Consider the following 21,393-nt stretch of genomic DNA (forward strand, 5'->3'; position numbering starts at 1 on the left):
CGCGAAGGGCGCCTGAAACAACATATCGATGTATGATAATTTGTAGCAGGAAATTGTACTCACTCCATTTAACAGGACAGCAAAATACGCAATCAGGTCCTCAGTTTTTGCAAAATCTTTTTGGTGCACGCTGTCGGATATCACGTGAACCTCTACAGCAAAGCGATCATAGCTCAATTCTCTTTGGGAAATGTTTCGCCGAGTAATGCCGCTTCCTAGAAAATAGTGGGAAGATGACAGTTATTTTTCTTTCAGAGCAGTTACCTTCAGTTTGTATTATAATTGCCATGATTTTTGCTAGGATTTCGAACAAAATGATTGAAACTGATGATTACCGCATGTAAACTGCATTCACTTTGTTGCATGCCACTTCATCGAAGTTGGTAAAGCAGATGTCCCGCAATATGCGGTTACCCATCACTCGTTGTTCTGTCATTAGTTCTCTGCAGCAAGTCGAGCAAAATATTGTGTACCTTATATGAATATTTTGATCCTTATTTTGCTTACAGGAATTTGCAAAATTCTTTGTCGCTTCTATAAATTGAAAGAGGTTATTATATTTCAAACATCTCGATGAACGTTTCAATCTCCATGTCATCCACGGGAAACGCCGCATTGTCAACGAGTGGCGCTGGCTAACACTCCCAGAGATTACAGGTACAGAAACACCCAACGATTAGGCGGGGAAGCACCGCGGTCGTACCTGAACATGTAGGGTATCGGATCTGTAAGTGCAAGTTTGTGGGATCGGATTCTACCATCAGAATGGGTGCAACTATCTGTTGGATACCTTTCATTGTGTCTAAGAAGAAAGCTAGCCCCTCCAAATGAAGTTCTGCCTCCAGTCGCTAGCATGATTGAAAAACGCCACAAATCTCATATAATGCTAAATATAGTTCAAATCTCACGCGCATGTCGTTCTTGTGTAGCGATTGGCGTAGTTCTAAATTCAACGCTAGGTGTTGCTTTACTACCGTGAAACCTGAAGAAGCGTGCAGCCCAATACCCAGCAATTCCGGTCACGCTATTCTTAGTATATCTCTGTGAATAATTTCTCACAGGAGTTCGCAACACCGGTGCTAGAGAAGCACCCTTTGGAGGAGCAATCACGCACCTGGAGAGGGGGACAGTACGCGTTGTCCCGAAGCGTTTTAGAGTTATTGAGTTATTATTGTCATTACATCATGGTTGTTCTTGTGAGTTATAGTATTCTAGACCTCGTTCGTTTATTTTAACCCGGTTTTGAGCATGGCTAGCCTCGTTTAGGCCTGCATTCACCACTTGATTGTGAGCGTGATGATACCACATGAGATCTATGGATGGGTGGCACGCTGGGCCCCTAATATGCATAGCACGTAAAAAAATTAAGGCAACCTAACACATGTGGTGCCAAGCCTGAAGGACGTGCAGAGGTGGCGGTTTTCTTTGTTTCTCTTCATTAATTGAGAATCATTTCTTAGCCCTCAGGACTTCACTAAAGTTCTTTCTTTGTCTGTCCGTCTGTCTGTTTTAGAGAGTTAAAATGATTTTGGGCGTTCCTGTGTACCTATCTATCTATCTATCTAGCCGCCTGCGTCTGGGTGCTCTCGTGGTGGCCTCCTTAACTTCGTGTAAGCCAAAACTGTCATAGGAGGGCATGAGGGTATGACGAAAATGACGGTCATGACATCTATAACCTAGAAATCCTCCTCATCCTCACATCTCTCCTTCTCACCCACACTTTCCTTTTAAACCCCCTTGCTATATCATACTATGCAAGGCTATGTTATGCTCTGATAGCGTGCGTGGATACGCCGGTTCAAATCCAGCCTCACGAAGAATTTTTTTTTTGCCAAGAACTCCTCCATTTCTCTTTTTTCAATCTCTCCCTCTCTTTCTGTACTCGTTCTCGTGCCCCATCACAGTTATTGCATCCGACGCCGGGCAAATTGGCGAGCCAAGCCGAAGATGAAGAAGAGGAAGGACAGGACGAAGGTTGCGTGTGTAGCTTTATTATGGTGATAATTATCTGTCGACGCGAAACGGCATAGCAAAAAGCTTAAGGCCCGCATTCACAAACGAAACTCCTCCTTAACTTATGACTTAAGTAACCGATCGGCGTTTAACGCGTTCCACAGAGCGATCTTGTAAATAAGGTAAACTTGAAACGGTACTTAACTACCGCAAAGTAAAGTACATCTACTGGCTACCTTAAGGGGGACTTTTATTATTAGGGCCGACTACTTCGGTAGCCTCGCCGACATCGCGGATTTTGCTGGCCGTTTGGAAGAAATTACACAGAATGAAGCATATGAAGCCATGGGGTAGCAATTCAGTTACGTTGTGAGTATGCTTGATCTCACATTCGCGCCTTCTATCAAAATTGCCGAAACAAGTTCTTAACCACTCGGCTATTCAAACACTTTCCGAAACTTGTCCGCGCAGTAGGCTTATGTGAGCTGAATGCTGTGCTAGAGAAAGCCATGGCTAGGTGTATGTAATCTACGCAAGCTCAGGCACCTGTATACTATGGCACGATACCAATGAACTGGTAGAAATGCCGGAGGAACAACTCCGTCGTGAGCACTGAGGAAATTCCATAAAACATTTTACCCATATTTATAGGAATCTTCGTCGGTACATCGACTTCGTATATCTTATGGAGCATTTCACCTTGGGAGGAACGTTTGCCTTCTGGAACAGGCTTTATCCGCAGCTTGTGGTTTATGATACCTTCCTGTAAAAAGTGATAATTAGCTCAAAAGTTCATGCTGCATGACTTCAGCCATTGTTGATGAAAACAAGCGTGTAGTTTGCACTTGGCTGCCCAAAGCTTAAAACACAGCGAGGCTGATCGATGGTCTGCTTATTGTAGTTGTAGCTAGGCAGAACTTGGTTACAGCTAGGTTGAGCTCGGTAGTACTTGGCTATATCGAGGTTATGCTAGGTGTGGCAATGCTGAACTTTGCTCTATCAAGGTTGACCTTGGCACTAGCTAAGTTGAACTTGGCTATATCGAGATTAAATTTTGTGTGGGTAGATTGAACTTCGTAATACGTAGGTTTGTCCGGAGCTACGCCGAAGCGGTTATTCTGGTAGTTATGACGCAGATGATCGATCAGCTTCGCTGAGTCTTTAGCTTTCCGCGGCCGAGTGTAAACTGCGCGCTTTTATTAGGCTATGTAAGGCTGTTATTAGGCTTCTCTCTCTGGTTTAATAAAACCAGAGTGTCCAGAACTTTTTATTAGTAATAATCACCGTAGTCGTCGTCGTCAAGGCCGTTTGCAGCGTTGTCGTCGGGTAGCCGCTAGCTCTCCCGCATAGCAGCGAACCTTGCTTCGGGGGTCATGGTAGCGCCGGCTCTTTGCCGCTCATACTCGTCTTCCCGATATGGTGGGTTGTGGCGTAAAGCCCGCATGCGTGCAGAATTCGACTCACGTTCACGGCTGGCGTATTCGGAGTCTTCGCATCGTCGCCGCCACTGCGTACTCGGATCGGCTTGACATCGCCGCTGCCTTTTCCGCATAGCAGCGAGCCTTGCTTCGCGAAGCGCAGCGTCTTCTTCGGGAGTACGAACTATGCTCGGTCCCATGGTCGGACACATGGGTCATTCCATGGTTGCTACTGAAAGCCAAGGCGGCCTAACACTTTGGGCCAACTGTTGCCTTCTTTTTTATTGGGTCAGTGGGAAGTATTGGGTTTGTTGGGCTAACTGTTGTCTTCTTCATTTTTAGTGGACCGGCGGTGAGGAGTGGGCTTTACCCAGCTTCTCTGACACATACCTGATAGTCCGCACAGAATAGGACACACAGGATAGGCCGCACAAATTACGGCTGCTTTAAAGAGCTTGGCTCTTAAGAGAATTTGAGATGGAGTAGCTCTTTGATACAACTTCCACGGTGTCCTTAAAGCCAAACCGCAACAGAATTTTGACCACCTCCAATAGCCGATTTAAAAGCACTCTAGCTGGAGAAAATGCTACCTGCCAAAGTTAGCCTTCGAAATGCAAGCGTTTACGAATGAAAAAAAAAAAACTTGCCGCCAACACTATTTTACGAGCGCAGCTCTGTAAGCTTTTCGTTGCGCCGAGTAGTGCGAACAATAATTCTATTCATCATGACCCAGTACGCGCACGCTTCGCCCTTTTCAACTTCTGTTTCGATCCGATAACAGCGCCCATATGTGCTTTCCTTCGTCACCTGCTACACTCTTAAAACGCGTGAGCCGATTTCTCGGGCGTCGCCTGAAATAACCCTCATGGGTGAGTGGACAGAACGAGTACACAGAGAGACAGAGAAAGAACGAAAACAATAGAGAGGCAGAGAGATATAAAGGAAGAGAAAATGAGGCGAAAGAAATTTCCCAAGAGGCGGCAGGATTGGAATCCGCCTATCCACGATCCCAAGGCGAGCGTCCAAACAACTCGGGTATCCAGACACGCCAGCAGGGCATAGCATAGGCTTCTGTAGTATACTATAGCAACGTCGAGGAGAAGGGAAGTAGAGAGAAATAGAGAGAAGGAAAATGAAAAAGACAGAAAGAGGAAGTAAGATAGAGACATACATAAATACAGAAAAAGAGGTAAAGAAAAAAGGGAATCATTAAAACGAGGGCGAGAAAGAAAGAAGAGCAGGAAGGAGCGAGAAAGACAAACAAATACATAGATAGAGGAAGAAGAAAATAGGAATAAACATAGACGAAAAAGACAGAGTAAACAGTAAGATGAAAGAAAAAGAAAGAGATGAAGATAGAAAAAAAATAGACAAACCAATAAGGCCGCCCACCTCCACACACCCTGCAGGTTTAGCACCACTAGTGCGAAGCATCAGCTAATAAAGAGCCACGTGTCAGAAGTCACGTAACGTCTAGTCAAGTGACTAGAATCATGTAACATCACGTAACTACGCCCGCCACTAAAAATCACATAACATCACGCAAAATTTAGTGACATATGATTAAAACCACGTAATATTTTGTCACGCGACTAAAATTACGCAACATTACATAATAACTGAGTTACATGGCATGTCCCCGTCATACATCACGTAAGAGCTATTCAAGTTACATGTTCGCATCAAAAACCACGTAACTGCTAGCCACGTGACTACAACCAGAACACCACGTAACACGTAGTCATGTGACATGTCGAGCCAAGTCTAGCCACGTGTAGATATACTTTGTACTACTAGCACAAGCTTGGAAATACCAACAAAACTTATCTAGGTCGAACACTTGCTCCGCTGATGGTTCCAGCCTTGTTCGATGCCGAATCTAAAGAAACGACGTCATTACAGCTCGCCGGAAGTGACGCTACTCCCAGGCTGACAGACCGACCGATGCAAGTATATCATCTGCTCTGCGCTTCGCAACATCTGCTTCGCGGCCGGGCCCCACACTTCTTTTTTGAGATATCAACGAAAAACAAACTGCCTAAACATGCACTGTGAAGGAAACACGGATTTATGATAATAAATGTTCTTGTGCGCGTTAAAGCGTTTATCTGAGTAAGGCCTGCCGGCTTCGCACCTATCGTCTCGCCCTGCGGTCTTGAAGAACTCCGTGGTTCACAATCTATGGTGCTGCTGGTTTACGCTTCGGGCATTCTCGTTTCAGTGAAAGACTACGGACGGTGAGACAGCGTTGTTTTCGATATTCATTATAGGTTTAGCACACTCCTATGTTGACTGAATATGTCCCTGCATTTCCTTAACCACTTCTCTGACTTTTATATTAAACCTGGTGTAGCACATAAGGTTTAATATTTTGTTGTATTATTATTGTTTTTTTAAATATGTTTACGTGTTTGAATTGTTCTGAACGCATTGGAAAGATCAAGTACGGTGGCTAGCACCAGCTGTGGTAGCAAGTACGACTACATGTTTGTCGAACTTTGCTGCTTTCACTACTTGCAGCTATATGACGAGCCGATCAGCTTTTGGAGCTTTGATTACTCGCTCGTAGATGGCGCAGTGGAGAGTTTAGCGCTAGAGTCACTGGAAAATCAGAGTACCGCAAAGGTAGGCTGCACGCGGGCAACATTGGGCGGCCGCGGCCACTTCCCTTCCAGACCGTCCGGCGCGTTGCTAGCGTGTGTTGAGAAGTGACCGATCTTTTAGCCTCAGCGCCGTGTTACGCTCGGCAGAACGGCATTATATGTGTGTGTTTCTTCAAGAGGATATTAGAAGTGATTTCGAGTCATCGACAGGTATTTATCGACTGCGTGGTTAGCGGTGTAACTAATGAAACGTACGGCGAATGTTGCCATGTGCTCGCGAACTCTCTTCATGGCTTCATCGGTCTCTTTTCGTGTCACGCCCGGTCGTGTTCGCTAGGTCCGGATCTGTAAACATAGTTGCATTAGCGCAGTGACATCGTGCGAGATGCCATTTACTTCGACATTTGGTGAATCTTGACTGTTTGCGCTAGCTTTGCAGTCGGTGTTCAGGTTCACTGCACTCGAGAACGTTATCGAACAACATCGAGAATATTCAACATTGCGTCCTTCGACTGATCGCTGACGCATAGCTTGCTTGCGCACCGTGCTTGCTGTTCAACTGGTTGATATATATGTTGTAGAAGTTGTGTGTGTACGGTAATTGGAAGTTGTGCGCGACGACTTGATTCGGAACGCCAGCAGCCGAACGCACGGGCGAATCGGCGTGCGGTAGGTAAGGTGCATCTTATCTTACGATACGTAGAAAATTGGCCATCAAAAATTATTGACATCAATACTTAATTGTTTCATTTCCTATTTCTTGTCTCCTTAATATTCCCAACGTTGCAATGAATTTGCAAATATGTTGCTGTGTTCCGACAAACAGTTCTTTTTTTTGGCGTTGCCAGCGCGTAAACAGCTGGGGTTCAGTTTCTGCACTGCTGCACTTTTTTTTTTTCATAATGCACTCTTATTAAAACTTCCTCGGCACGGTGCTTTATCTTCTTTTGATCAGAAATAGCACATCCCGAAGTTTTTAAAGCGCATGCTACTGCAACACAGTATGTATATATATAGAGCTAGAGCTCGCATAAAATCGACTCCCTCAGTGCGTGGGATCTGCTTTTTTTTTTTTTTTTGCTGTGACCATTTCTCACCAACTATACAGTATTTTAAGGGTACGCTCGGTGCAGTGCAGCATTCGCAGCATTTTTTTGCAACAAATGTAAAAGTACGCTTGATAACATTGCCTTATACCAAGTTTATCAACAGAGTTCCACGCTTCTGTTTTGTGCAATGCCAAAGATCATGCCACAATTGCCTTCAAGGTATACCAGTAAACAGTTATTATTTTAATAAATCTTCGTTTTCGCTCTCGTGCGCGACACGCTTATAACTCGGATAGCATGCGTAATCTGTTCAACAGATCGAGATATAAACAGCCGAGCAAATAGAAAGGTATGTAGTTTTCAATATCGCTGACCACAGCGAACCAAAAAGGTGAAGTATCCTGTCGCATAAGATCTTTTCCAGCAAAGTTAGTGTAGTTCACTGCAGGAAGGAGTGTTATTCGAGGGGGGCGAATTCGTTCAGGCCAACTATGCAGCCACGTAAACGGCGCTCTTTTGACATTAATTTTTCCCACACGGCAAACGAGATTCCCAGAGTAGCTCACCAGTCACGTTCGATTGATGGTGAGCTGCTCTCTTCTGGCATCTGCATGCAGTGGCGTAGCCAGGGGGTGGCACACCTGGCCCGTGCCCCCCCCCCCCCCCGAAAAAAATGTCTGCTTACGCCCGTCTGCACCTGCATGACGCGTTTAAAAAAGCAACGAAGTACTTATGCGAACCGTGGTAATGCTAAATGTCCGGCCACGCTCTGCATTGAACGCGCCTGCACCCAAAGCGCTTGGAAGGGATATGGCGGTGAGAGGTCACGTGATGCGAGTAAGCCAATCGCGTCGGCGGCGGCGCGCGGAAAACAGATGCGATACTCTGAAATTTTTCCAGTGACTCTATTTAGCGCTAAATCTCTCTTGAATTGCGTCGCGCAATATTTTAGCGTGCGGAACATGCTAACACAAGCGTTCCAGGCTATAGTAAATCTGTTTAATAGGAATACCTGTATAATAAAACTGTTTACTACGAATACGTTCGGAGAAACGGCGGTCAGGGCTTCCTGCAGTTGGGTTTGCATTGGCTGAATATAGACGGCACTGCGTCAGGATTCAGCGCTTTTTTCATATTCGATGACATTTGGGCGAATAGACACCGGTCTTATATCAAGACGTTATCTTTGAATTGCGCTGGGCAAAGCACCGCACTCACCGCTGTTCCCTATACTTTAACCTCACTGCTATAACCCGCAGCTTTCGGACCTTTAGGTTTTTCGGAAAAGAGTGAAAGCTCGTCCCGGCCTGGACCTCCGTGTCCAAGCAGTCTACTAACGCGCAATTAGATGACGTCCTACTACAATAGAGTTGAAACTCTTCTGAATTAGCCACTCCTATAGGGGAGCCACGCAGAAAGGGGAGGGATGCGGTTCCGGAGAGTTCTGCCCCCAGCGGTGGTGGGCTGGGATTTACGTCATTTCCGTTTGTATCCGATTTGCCCGGACACATCATAGAGCTACACGTCATCTGCTAGCTGACAAGTGGAGCACCGGTCATAAATTAGATACGCGACTGCAAGATTATTCTCTGCCATTATCATTACTTAACCTATACTACGCATCATGAGGGAATTCCGTCCAAGTCATTTTCGTTGCAGTTGGCCTTTAAAATCAATACTACAAATCCTAAATTTCGATTCCTCGGAACAGCGACCTTCTCGCGCGCATTATGTGATAATTGAGAATAAAGTTCCTTTAGTCTCTCAGAAATCAATGAAACACATGAAGCAAAAGCTGTGACCCGTGCTGATGTGGTCTTATTTTAATGACAGTGCGATTTTATATACAATTCAATGCCCGCACAAAGCGCGTTGATCATTGCTAGCTTAGTGAAGTGCGTGTTACTTCTTTTGGTGATCCTTGAGTGCTGGCTCATACATTAATGTGCACCTGTATTCATCAACGTTTACGTGCTGAAACGTGACACCTCTTAACTATTCAATCCAGATTATAATAAGCAAAATTTATTAGATGATGTGAGCGGAACAAAAACTGCATATTTACATAGATCAATTGTCGTGTCACGTGGCTGTTTCCGACTAGTAAAGTAAATAGTATACGATAAAAATTCAGCCCCTTATTCCTGCGTTCTTATTTTTTGTGATAGCAGCTTAACTAAATTGACCTATTAAATACAGAAGCGTAAAGCATAGGAAATACTCCTTTCACCGAATCAGAATAGCTTACTACTTGCGCTGCGCCATCTCTCGCGCGTACGATCACGGAAGACTGGTGGTGTGTGTCATGGTACAAACTTGCTTGAATACCCGATGTATTGACCTGCAAAGTCGAAACATGTTTTTGTGAGAAAGTCACGTACAACAATTGCCGAGGAATAAACTCATACACAAGTTTAACTGAAAGTATTATATACAAATTACAAGAGCTTGTCTGCAGTATAAATCGTTGCATTGGATGGAGCGAGCTTTGGTACTCTTTTTGAAGGTGAGCTGTGCTATTTTCTTTGTGCTCAGCTCAAAATGAGGAAACATGGCACCACACTACGTTACGAATGTAACCCGTCAATAATAAAGATACATATTTTCCTAATGATACTGACGTAAATCTCGATATTAAAGAAACATGCGTAATACATTGCACTGTATTTTTGCGGAAAATAAAATGTTCAATACGATGGATTTAATGAAGGTATGCAGCTACACGCTGGGGTAATATTAAATGCGAAGCATTTCTTAGCGAACCTTTCACATATTGAGCATTCCTATCTATCTATCTATCTATCTATCTATCTATCTATCTATCTATCTATCTATCTATCTATCTATCTATCTATCTATCTATCTATCTATCTATCTATCTATCTATCTATCTATCTATCTATCTATCTATCTATCTATCTATCTAGCCGCCTGCGTCTGGGTGTTCTCATTACCGCCTCCTTAGCTTGGTGTAGACCAGTATTGGCATGGGAGGGTAAGAGGATTTCACGAATATGACTGTCGGGTCATGACATGAATAACGCGAACATCCTGTCGCGTACGTCGTCAAACCTTTTCCTGTAGACACGCGTGGGACATACCCGTTTACCACGGGCTGCGGTCTAATAAACATTGCATTTGTATTCCTATGATTCAGCAAGCTATATTGAAGCATTGCTCGAGCCCGGAGGAATACATTAACGAAATGTACGTGTGATATTCACATCGTTGCACCGTAAAGTGTGGTTAATCCGCAAGAACGACGCACTCTCCGCTTCATTTCTTACGAGGCTGGGCGACGGCCTCATGCTGACCGAGGATGATGCCAGATTGATTGACAGCCGCTTTGTACACTAGGCTACGTAGGCCACATACGCCCAGGCAGTCTACAAATACGACAATTACTATCCACTGATGCTGATCTACATAGCAATCTCTAGGCCTAGCAGCCTCGACATTCTATATCGACAGACAATTTGCCGACGAAATGAGCGGGGCATTCACAATTTCCAACAGCTGTACTATACCTCGTACTTCACTACACATGGACCCCTCGTCACCGCTATCACGACCGGATCCGATCAGAAGTCATCACGGTGATGATGACCTTCTTCAAGAACTGTCAAGAAGCTCTTCCACACATGCACACGGGTTCGTGAAACGTGCATGCGTTCTCCATAATAAGGGACAAGTATAAACACTACATATCAGCTTACCGCTTCTGGTATTGGTAATGCCCACGTTGCCATTGGCAGCGTTATGCAACTGTAAGCAACTGGTCATATAAAACATATGCGGCCCTTCAACATATATGTGTGCATATAAAATTTATACAAATATTTAGTGTCAATTTGTAACGTTTCGCTCAGTAAAAAAGTTATGCCACAGTCACCTTCGCGCCGCATGCTTCGAATAACATCGACTCGGCAGATCCCACGGTGCGTGGGATCTGCCGAATGTTTTCTGACGTGGACTCTCTTGCAGATCTTCTGTACGATCATGATATTACAGCACATATAAAGGGGAAAAAGTAAGTCATGTAATGACGACTCCGTCCTGAAAACCTGAATGCTGGCAGTTGCAAAGACGAAAATTTCACAGAAACATTCACGTAACATATACCACATATACAATATGTACGTACCAGCTCCATCTGGTTTCCTTCTGCAGTGCTTGTGGCCACCAGTACTTCGTCGGCCAATACAGAACATCTTTTCAGGTGGAGTGTAATATCCTGATTGAGCTGTAGCACGAGATTCGAAGCTGTCGTCCGCTCTTCCAGAATAGTCGGGTACACCAAGAATTCACTTGCTGTTGATTGTTCACAACGCAGGGAAAGGAAGCATATTCGTGACAAAGAAAGAATAAAGGCAGTCTACACCAACATAGCTTTATTGATTCCTATTTTTTAGCTATGCACTTATGCTCCCAATTCATAACGTGAAAACAGCCGATAATCAAAAGGATGAAATGAACAGTATGTAATGATTAACGCAGCATATGTGAGAAATATATGTGTGAAGTTGTGATGAAACATACGAGCATACAGCAACGTTTCTGCCTGAGCGATATGCGAGCGATTACAGTCTAATCATACTTCACAATCTGGTACAAGAAGCCTAAACATAAGAATCTCAACTCAGGAATAAATTCTCACAACAGAAAATAAACGAAAATTGTGTTTATTGAGACATAATTACAGAGAACGCGTACAAATACTTGGGCCACTAGCCTAAGTCGCTAGTATCTGGTCTAACATAGACAGCACATAGAGGTTCGCACGGCACATGATTGGTCTTGGAATTATATATTTTATGCATATGGAAGTACTAATGATGCCTATGTTTAATAATCTAATATATTAATGGCAAACTCGGATCAAGTTACTGCGCTAGCTGTATACTTATAGCTGTGAATCTTCCGTTTTAGGAACACTTAGGAAACGTTACCTGCATAAGTGAAGACGGCAAGTTTTGCGAACACAATGAAAACAAGCATTTTCAAGGTGACATAATCAACAAAGCAAACTCCTACGATTTCAAACCTGTTGTAATGCTGAAATATCGGTCACTGATATATATATTGGTGCTTGTCACAAAGAACTACCTCTAACGTCTGGAACATCTTGCTGAGTAGGTCAAAAATTGTTGCCCATTGCAAGAGTGGAAACCTGCATCAAAGAAAGGTGAACGTGTTATTTATAAAGTATGACAGACTGCACTTCAAAACAATGTTCGGTAGATCTTCATGTTCCTGGATGTGTTCAAGGTCATACAGGACCTTTTCTCTGAGTGTGATTCATGATCAGGGCAAATATACCTTACACCAAAAAAGTGTAGGTTTGTCTCCTAAGGCGAATCATCATCTGAAAAAAATAGGAAGAAAGGTTCGCAGATTCAAGACGAATAGTTGTATGCTACCTATGTTCCAGTAGACGGTAATCTATTTGGCGATGAAAACATTACCGCGCTCAGAAACGCAAACATAAAGGAACATCACTAAGTTACAGTGAACGCTCGTTCTTAGAACACTGGCATGGCGATTCGCGCACATGGAGGTGAGCGAGTTTCTTAAGATGACATGATGTGAATTAGTGGGCATTACTGGCCTTCTATGCATCCAGTGAGCAACAGTGGGGAGAGCACACATCATTGTCTGGCCCCTTACCGATATGCCTTTTTGTGGAGTCTTCGTGGATGCTGACTGGAGTATTTGTGTGCGTTTAGGCACTGATAGGTGAAACAGTGCTTTCAAGACTATTCTATCACACGTATCACGGGCCTTGAGGGTACTACATACTATATATATATATATATATATATATATAGATACATAGATAGATATTCGAGGAAAGGTGTCGCCGGATCCGGGAGTAATAGCAGAAGCAAGGTGTTGACGCACAAGTGAAAAGAAGCTTTATTTGACGTTTCGACCGTGGGCCCGGCGTCAGAAGGCCGGGCCCACGGTCCAAACGTCAAATAAAGCTTCTTTTCACTTGTGCGTCAACACCTTGCTTCTGCTATATATATATATATATATATATATATATATATATATATATATATATATATATATATATATATATATATATCTCTTAGGAAAAGAATATACGCTCCTAAAAAAGTGTTTATTTGTCGACGTTTCGATCGGAGACCGATCTTCATCAGGATAAACTTTACCCGGCTTCGATGCGCTTTTATATCATCGTTCTCCGAGCCGACAGAGAGAGAGAAAAAGGTTAAGAAAAAGTACATACAGAAAAAAATGGGGAGGAGAGAGAGAAGTTAGAAACCTGGCGAAAAAGAGTCGCGAATACGCTTGTGCACATACTTTGATTGACATAAGAATAACACGTGTTTCTTGAAAAAAAAAGTCGTCAACACCCCACGTGCACATACTTTGGCATCGAAACATACAAAAAAAAGTTGTCAACACCCCACGTGCACATACTTTGGCATCGAAACATACAAAAAAGTTGTCAACACCCCACGTGCACATACTTTGGCATCGAAACATAAAAAAAAGTTGTCAACACCCCACGTGCACATACTTTGGCATCGAAACATACAAAAAAAAGTTGTCAACACCCCACGTGAACATACTTTGGCATCGAAACATACAAGAAAAAGTTGTCAAACACCCACGTGCACATACTTTGGCATCGAAACATACAAAAAAAGTTGTCAACACCCCACGTGCACATACTTTGGCATCGAAACATACAAAAAAAAGTTGTCAACACCCCACGTGCACATACTTTGGCATCGAAACATACAAAAAAAGTTGTCAACACCCCACGTGCACATACTTTGGCATCGAAACATACAAAAAAAGTTGTCAACACCCCACGTGCACATACTTTGGCATCGAAACATACAAAAAAAAGTTGTCAACACCCCACGTACACATACTTTGGCATCGAAACATACAAAAAAAGTTGTCAACACCCCACGTACACATACTTTGGCATCGAAACATACAAAAAAAGTTGTCAACACCCCACGTGCACATACTTTGGCATCGAAACATAAAAAAAAAGTTGTCAACACCCCACGTGCACATACTTTGGCATCGAAACATACAAAAAAAGTTGTCAACACCCCACGTGCACATACTTTGGCATCGAAACATACAAAAAAAAGTTGTCAACACCCCACGTGCACATACTTTGGCATCGAAACGTACAAAAAAACACAGCATATCCACGGAGTGAATGATGATGAGTGGGCGAATCTGCGGAGGTTCATCGGTAAACCGTGAATCTTCCGTGAATTCTGCCCAGTACATCATCACCGACGTGAGATCGGGCGCGTTTATACAAAAGGTTCGATGAGTTATGACGACTTGCAGCTCACTTTAATTTTACATGTAGGCTGTGAATTCTCATTGTTTAGAAAACCATTGCTTTAGAAAACATCTGGCGTCTTTCGTTAAGCAGCTGGCGTCTTTTCGTTTTGCTTTAGAAACATCTGGCGTTCTTTCGTTTTGCTTTTACAAAACATCTGGCTTCTTTCGTTGGTTTATTTCATCAGTGAACGGCGTTTTGAACAAAATTTTTATTGTTTAATCACGCACAGGAGAAATCTCACCAGGCACTACCTTGGAGGTAAAGAATGGCTGCTAATGGGAATGAGAGACAGAAGAAGTCGGCTTTTAGCTAACGCTGCGAATTTTTTATTGTTCAACAACGCACAGGAAAAATCTCCCACCGGCACCACCTTGGAGGTCAAAGCGTTAGACTGGATACGCACTACGACTACTACGACTACGACTACGACTACGAGGGACGAACGGGTGCCGCCTTAAGGAGCTTCGCCCCTAAAAAAATTGTCAACACCCCACGTGCACATACCTTGGCCTACGAAACATACAAAAAAAAGTTGTCAACACCCCACGTGCACATACTTTGGCATCGAAACATACAAAAAAAGTCGTCAACACCCCACGTCCACATACTTTGGCCTACGAAACATAAAAAAAAAATCACAGCATATCCACGGAGTGAATGATGATGAGTGGGCGAAGCTGCAAAGGTTCATCGTTAAACCGTGAATCTTCCGTGAATTCTGCCCAACCGACGTGAGATCGGGCGCGTTTATACTAAACGTTGGATGAGTTATGACGACTTGCAGCTCACTTTATTTTACATGTACGCTGTGAATTTTCATTGTTTCGAAAACCATTGCTTTAGAAAAATCTGGCGTCTTTCGTTAAGCAGCTGGCGTCTTTTCGTTTTGCTTTAGAAACATCTGGCGTTCTTTCGTTTTGCTTTTACAAAACATCTGGCGTCTTTCGTTGGTTTATTTCATCAATCACGGGCGTTTTGAACAAAATTTTTGTTGTTTGATCACGCACAGGAGAAATCTCACCAGGCACTACCTTGGAGGTAAACAATGGCTGCTAATGGGAATGAGAGACAGAAGAAGTCGGCTTTTAGCTAACACTTACACTTCTACTTTACTAACGTTTCCTACTGGAACATGCCAATGGCTGCAAATGGGGAATGAGAGACAGAAGAATTCCGCTTTTATATAACGCGCACGCTGCGAATTTTTTATTGTTCAAAAACGCACAGGAAAAATCTCCCATCGGCACCACCTTGGAGGTCAAAGCGTAAGACCTGTTACGGACTACGACTACTACTACTGCTACTACTACGACGACGACGACTACGAGGGACGAACGGGTGCCGCCTTAAGGAGCTTCGCCCCTAAAAAGTCGTCAACACCCCACGTCCACATATTTTGGCCTAAGAAACATACAAAAAAAGTCGTCAACACCCCACGTGCACATACTTTGGCCTACGAAACATACAAAAAAAAGTCAACACCCCACGTGCACATACTTTGGCATCGAAACATACAAAAAAAGTCGTCAACACCCCACGTGCACATACTTTGGCCTACGAAACATACAAAAAAAGTCGTCAACACCCCCGTGCACATACTTTGGCCTACGAAATATACAAAAAAAAAGTCGTCAACACCCCACGTGCACATACTTTGGCATCGAAACATACAAAAAAAAGTCGTCAACACCCCACGTGCACATACTTTGGCCTACGAAACATACAAAAAAAGTCGTCAACACCCCACGTGCACATACTTTGGCATCGAAACATACAAAAAAAAGTTGTCAACACCCCACGTCCACATACTTTGGCCTACGAAACATACAAAAAAAGTCGTTAACACCCCACGTGCGCATACTTTGGCCTATGAAACATACAAAAAAAGTCGTCAACACCCCACGTGCACATGCTTTGGCCTACGAAACATAAAAAAAAGTTGTCAACACCCCACGTGCACATACTTTGGCCTACGAAACATAAAAAAAGTCGTCAACACCCCACGTGCACATACTCTGGCCTACGAAACATAAAAAAAAGTCGTCAACACCCCACGTGCACATACTTTGGCCTACGAAACATAAAAAAAGTCGTCAACACCCCACGTGCACATACTCTGGCCTACGAAACATAAAAAAAAAGTCGTCAACACCCCACGTGCACATACTTTGGCCTACGAAACATACGAAACACGTATGTTTCGTAGGCCAAAGTAAGTGCACGTGGGGTGTTGACGACTTTTTTTTTCAAGAAACACGTGTTATTTTTATGTCAGTCAAAGTATTTGCACAAGCGTATTCGCGACTCTTTTTCGTCAGGTTTCTTACTTCTCTCTCTCCTCCCCTTTTTTTTCTGCATGTACTTTTTCGTAACCTTTTTCTTTCTCTCTCGGCTCGGAGAACGATGATATAAAAGGGCGTCGAAGCCTGGTAAATTTCATCCTGATGAAGATCGGTCTCCGATGGAAACGTCGACAAATATACAGTTTTTTAGAAGCGTAAACTTTTTTCCTAATTATTTTACGGCAACCGACGACAGACTCTTCATAATCTACGTACTATATATATATATATATATATATATATATATATATATATATATATATATATATATATATATATATATATATATATATATATATATATATATATATATATATATATATATATATTGATTATCGTTTCTGCTGGCCCACCAGCCGAAACGTTAATAAAACTACATTTCGTACGTGAGTCCTTCTCACTCATATATATATATATATATATATATATATATATAATATATATATATATATATATATATATATATATATATATATATATATATATATATATATATACAGAGAGAGAGAGAGAAACATAAATAAATGGAATGCCTTTTTGTAGTCTGTGATGCCTAATGACAGGGTTATTCATTTTAGGCCCATTTCTCATATACTTGGTTGATGATATCAATGTGGTCCATCGTAGAGCATCCTTAGCGGAAACCACGCTGTTTTCTACGTTGGTTAAATTCAAGTGTTCACGAGAAAATCCCTCATTAAATATTTTGTATATAAAATAGTGTAAGTTTATGGGTTAATAATGATTCAAGTCTTTTATGTCGTCTTTCATCTGTAATAATATTATGTTGGTAATTTCCAGCTCACTGGCACTTTTAATGTTTTGGTACAGTGCGATGCATTGGGCGGCAGTGCAGTGTACCAAATTGGAGAGCCGGAAAGACGCAGAAGCTTTGAAAGCGGCGGCGGATGTCGCGTGGCCCTCGCTGCCACCACTGCGCACTCATAAAGAGCCGATGCAGAATGCCCCGCAGTGTGCTTCATCGTCCACAGATGACTGCCACGACAAGAACCTACAAGTCCTCGCTGTGTTGAGGTCTCTCATGACCACGATGCGCACTCTCCACGATGCGCACAACTCCGTCAGCTCAATGCGCTCTTCAAGTTCTCGATTCCTTGGAGCCAGTCCTTGGAAACCTTTTTTTAACATCTCGCAGAGGAACCGATGTTAAATATTTCTCCGTTGTGACTGTCTGTGTGTATGCGGTGAACACTGATGTGTGTGCGCGTATTACTTGTTCCCTCTTTCCTCCTCGCTCTCTCTATTCTTTTTTCTCCCCTTCCTCCTCCACCCGTGTAGGGTAGCAAACCGGGTACAACCTGGTTAACCTCCCTGCCTTTCCTTCGCTTTTATCTCTCTCTCTTGGTACACTGCGCGTAAAGCGTCGCAACTATCGCCCACCTAAAACCCCTCTACCTTTTAGGAAATAGGCCATTATGTCATCATCTGCGGCTGTTTTCCCGCGAGGCTATCTCGTTGGCCTTTCTATCCTCGGCAGCAGTTCCATGTCAAACTTCAGAGCCTTGCTCAACTGTACTTTCACTCGAGGATGGATGAAATCCCTGGAAACCGAATAAGTCAGAGTAGAGTTCTGATGCATCCTATGTAGCTAAAACTGTGGAAAAAAGTGCGCCAGTGAGCGTGTATTTTGTCCTCCATATGCAGAGTTTCCTTGAACTGTTCTGATGTTGCCTCCTTGTTTTAACGCGAGAACGCTAAAGAGCTTGTTTCGCAGTATTTCCGGTGTCGGTGTCGGCGGCTGTGAGAGAAAATTGATATAGATGCAAATGAATAAATACACTTATTCGGTTCGAGCGGGAATCGAACTCAGGTCATCTTCGTGGCAAGCAGGTGTTCTACCACAGAGTCACACCTGTTCTTCAAACTGTTTATGAAACCAATGCGAATGTTATAATAATATCTCGGGTTTAACGTCCCAAAACCACGATATAATTATGAGAGACGCCGTAGTGAAGGGCTCCGGAAATTTCGACCACCTGAGATTCTTTAACGTGCACCTAAATCTAAGTACACGGGCCTCAAACATTTTCCCCTCCATCGAACATGCAGCCGCCGCGACCGGGATTCGATCCCTCGACCTTCGGGTCGGCAGGCGAGTGCCATAACCACTAGACCAGAGTGGCGATACGAACGTCATAGATTGTCTTTAAAGCATTTATTGTTGCGTGACAGAAGCGTAGAATTGCAACAAGTGTCCAGACATGCTAATTGTGCAACGAGTTCGTGGTTTAAAGGTATACGAATTACAAAGCTCTGAGGCATAATTATTCATCAGCAGCAGCCGCAACAGCACCATCAAAGTGTACAGCTGTGCATGTGCACGTGTTGTGCCTACGGACGCGTAGTGGGTATTTGGCCAATTCGCAAAATGAAGGATTACGGAGTTGTGGGCACTTTGCAAGAGTTATTGCAGTAGGCATTCTAGGATAGCTTGAAAGGCCTAATGTTACGCGCACAGACGTTCCTTCCTTAGCGGTAGGCCTAGGCGTCCACCGACAGCTAAGCCGTGCTAGCGATTGAGAAGGCGATGCGTACGGGACCAGATTACACCATCGCGTTCTACTCTGGAAGGCGAAGCTCAAACGAACTACTAATTTTTTTAGCGCTGGCTCTACTTCTTTGGCGTTGTATTTCTCTACATTACTGCCTTCTTTTCCGTTGATCGGGTTTGTTAGTTAAGCGAATTCTGTTTTAGACCTTGAGTTGGTCACTTTCATGTGTTGCCGTTTTTTTATTAACTCCTTGATTGTTTGTAAGAATTTGCTTGCTCCATCACTTTTCGCTTTGCCTCCAACTTCGATTGCTGCTTCAGAGATCAGCTTCATTGCTATTTCGTTCAATTCATCACTCTCAGAGAGAAAGAGAATTAAGACGGAGCAATCAACAAATACGTCCTTTTTCTAGAATCGCTGAATCTTTTGTAAGTGTAACTGCTGCCATTGGCATCACCACTCGCTACGGCCAATGCACGCCTAGCGTATACACCTTCGCACTTTAAAATCAGGTGTTCGACTAACATTGTACCGAGCTGAGGCTTCATAACATAACAACATTTATTTCGACGTAAATCTGAGTCACGTTTGCCTAGAGCGGTCAAGCGTGTGGCGGTGAACGCTGTCGCCGTGGGCAGCTGCTACCTCGCATTAGCAACAAGCTTCGGTTCATGCTTGAATTATACCGCAAAGACCTAGCAACGCGATATAACTATGTTTGCTATCATTACTGCACCAGTATCTGGATTTTTGCGCAGCAGAAATGGCGGCTGGAGCAGTCGATTGGCCGCTCTAGACAAGTGTAATTCGAACTCCACAAGAAGGCAAAGTCTTAGAAGACTTTGCCTTCTTAAATTATTCTTAGAAGAATGAATTAGCCGGGCGTCCTCCTGCCAAATCATGCAAGTGCAGTTGTTAGGAACAGTCGCTTTCAAACGCGTTTTCGAAGAGCTAAATGCATGTGTCCTGTATACACAGCCTGACTGATTTTGCGTGTAGGAACGCTCATGAAGGGTGCCGGGACGCCGAATCTTGCGAGTAACCGATAGAGCTTCCAGACGATGACCGATATGCGCTGCCTGTTCACTTGGTGCGCGCAGTGCAGACAGCATTATCTTCAAGGCATGCGGAACGATAACTTTGCGGGTGGTGTTTTGTAGCAGAACAAGAGTTCAACTGCTAGAAATAGGAAATACAACAAAGTTATCTGAAAAAAAGGCGAGAAATCTTTTTTTCTAGCGATTTTTGTTGTGCCTAGCGCCCTAGCGGCTGCCGGTAGCAGCTGCAAAATGTCATGACGCCCTGCGCACGCGCGGACGCCGCAGCCTTGGCGGCTGTAGTGCCTTTTCATTGCTGTCAGCGCTCCCTACCTGCAACTGTGCTACGTCTGAAACGTCGGGCAGACTAACCTCTTTGCATGACGCATGCTTTCCCGCGTTCGGTCTTCGGTTTTGAAGCGTTCGCCATGGCGGAAGGAAATCCCTAGCTACTGCTGCGCTGAAAGCTGTCATAACAACATTTTCAGTCACGACACCCAGACGCCTATGTTTCCTAGAGAAGACAAGCGGCGTAGTCTTTGGATGCGTGCTGTCAGCCATCACGCCAAGCCTGGACATATTTAAAAATTGATTGACTAGCTAGCGCGGAGCACTCCATCGCTTCACTTAGCTGAGCCTGAAAAACAAAAAAGAGCAGAAGTATGAGATGGTGGCGCCATCTAGCGGTGATAAGCGAATCAGGCTTCCTTTAGAATATTCCGTGCTCTCAATTGTGACGACGCCAACATATTCGATTAATTCAACCTCTAAGTGGCCTGAGGTAGCGTAGATGTGACGGTAGATGCCACCCCGCCACGGTGGTCTGGTGGTTATGGCGCTCGACTGCTAACCCGATGGTCGTGGGATCGAATCGGGGCCGCGGCGGCTGCATTTACAATGGAGGCGGAAATGTCTGAGGCCCGTGTACTTAGATTTAGGTGCACGTTAAAGAACCGCAGTGACTATTCTGTGGTCCAGACCACAGAATAGAGTGCCGCTTCATTCTGTGGACCACACAATATACTTGCGCGCTGCGGGCTGTGCAGATATGTTCTGTAGCCCAAGCAGCCCACCCCTCTTGACGACGGTTTTCTGTCACAAATTGCGAGGGTTCATTCTGTGTGTTAATG

The 21,393-nt window shown here is 43.8% G+C and overlaps 1 protein-coding gene across 1 annotated transcript in view; it reads right to left on the minus strand.

Moving 5' to 3' along the window:
* LOC119402191 (venom metalloproteinase antarease-like TtrivMP_A) overlaps nt 1–12,071 on the minus strand; it is a 28,967-nt gene extending 16,896 nt beyond the window's left edge. Inside the window, exons 1-5 of the mRNA XM_037669306.2 lie at nt 11,973–12,071; nt 11,168–11,334; nt 9,272–9,364; nt 2,593–2,716; nt 64–215 (exon numbers count right to left, since the gene is read on the minus strand). Of these exons, the coding sequence (XP_037525234.1) occupies nt 64–215; nt 2,593–2,716; nt 9,272–9,364; nt 11,168–11,334; nt 11,973–12,021 (585 nt within the window). The 5' untranslated portion in view covers nt 12,022–12,071. The remainder of the gene's footprint in view (nt 1–63; nt 216–2,592; nt 2,717–9,271; nt 9,365–11,167; nt 11,335–11,972) is intronic.
* Between the last annotated feature and the right edge of the window lie 9,322 nt (nt 12,072–21,393).

The sequence above is a fragment of the Rhipicephalus sanguineus genome, chromosome 8 (genome assembly GCF_013339695.2).
Source record: "Rhipicephalus sanguineus isolate Rsan-2018 chromosome 8, BIME_Rsan_1.4, whole genome shotgun sequence".
NCBI classification, from domain to species: Eukaryota; Metazoa; Arthropoda; class Arachnida; order Ixodida; family Ixodidae; genus Rhipicephalus; species Rhipicephalus sanguineus.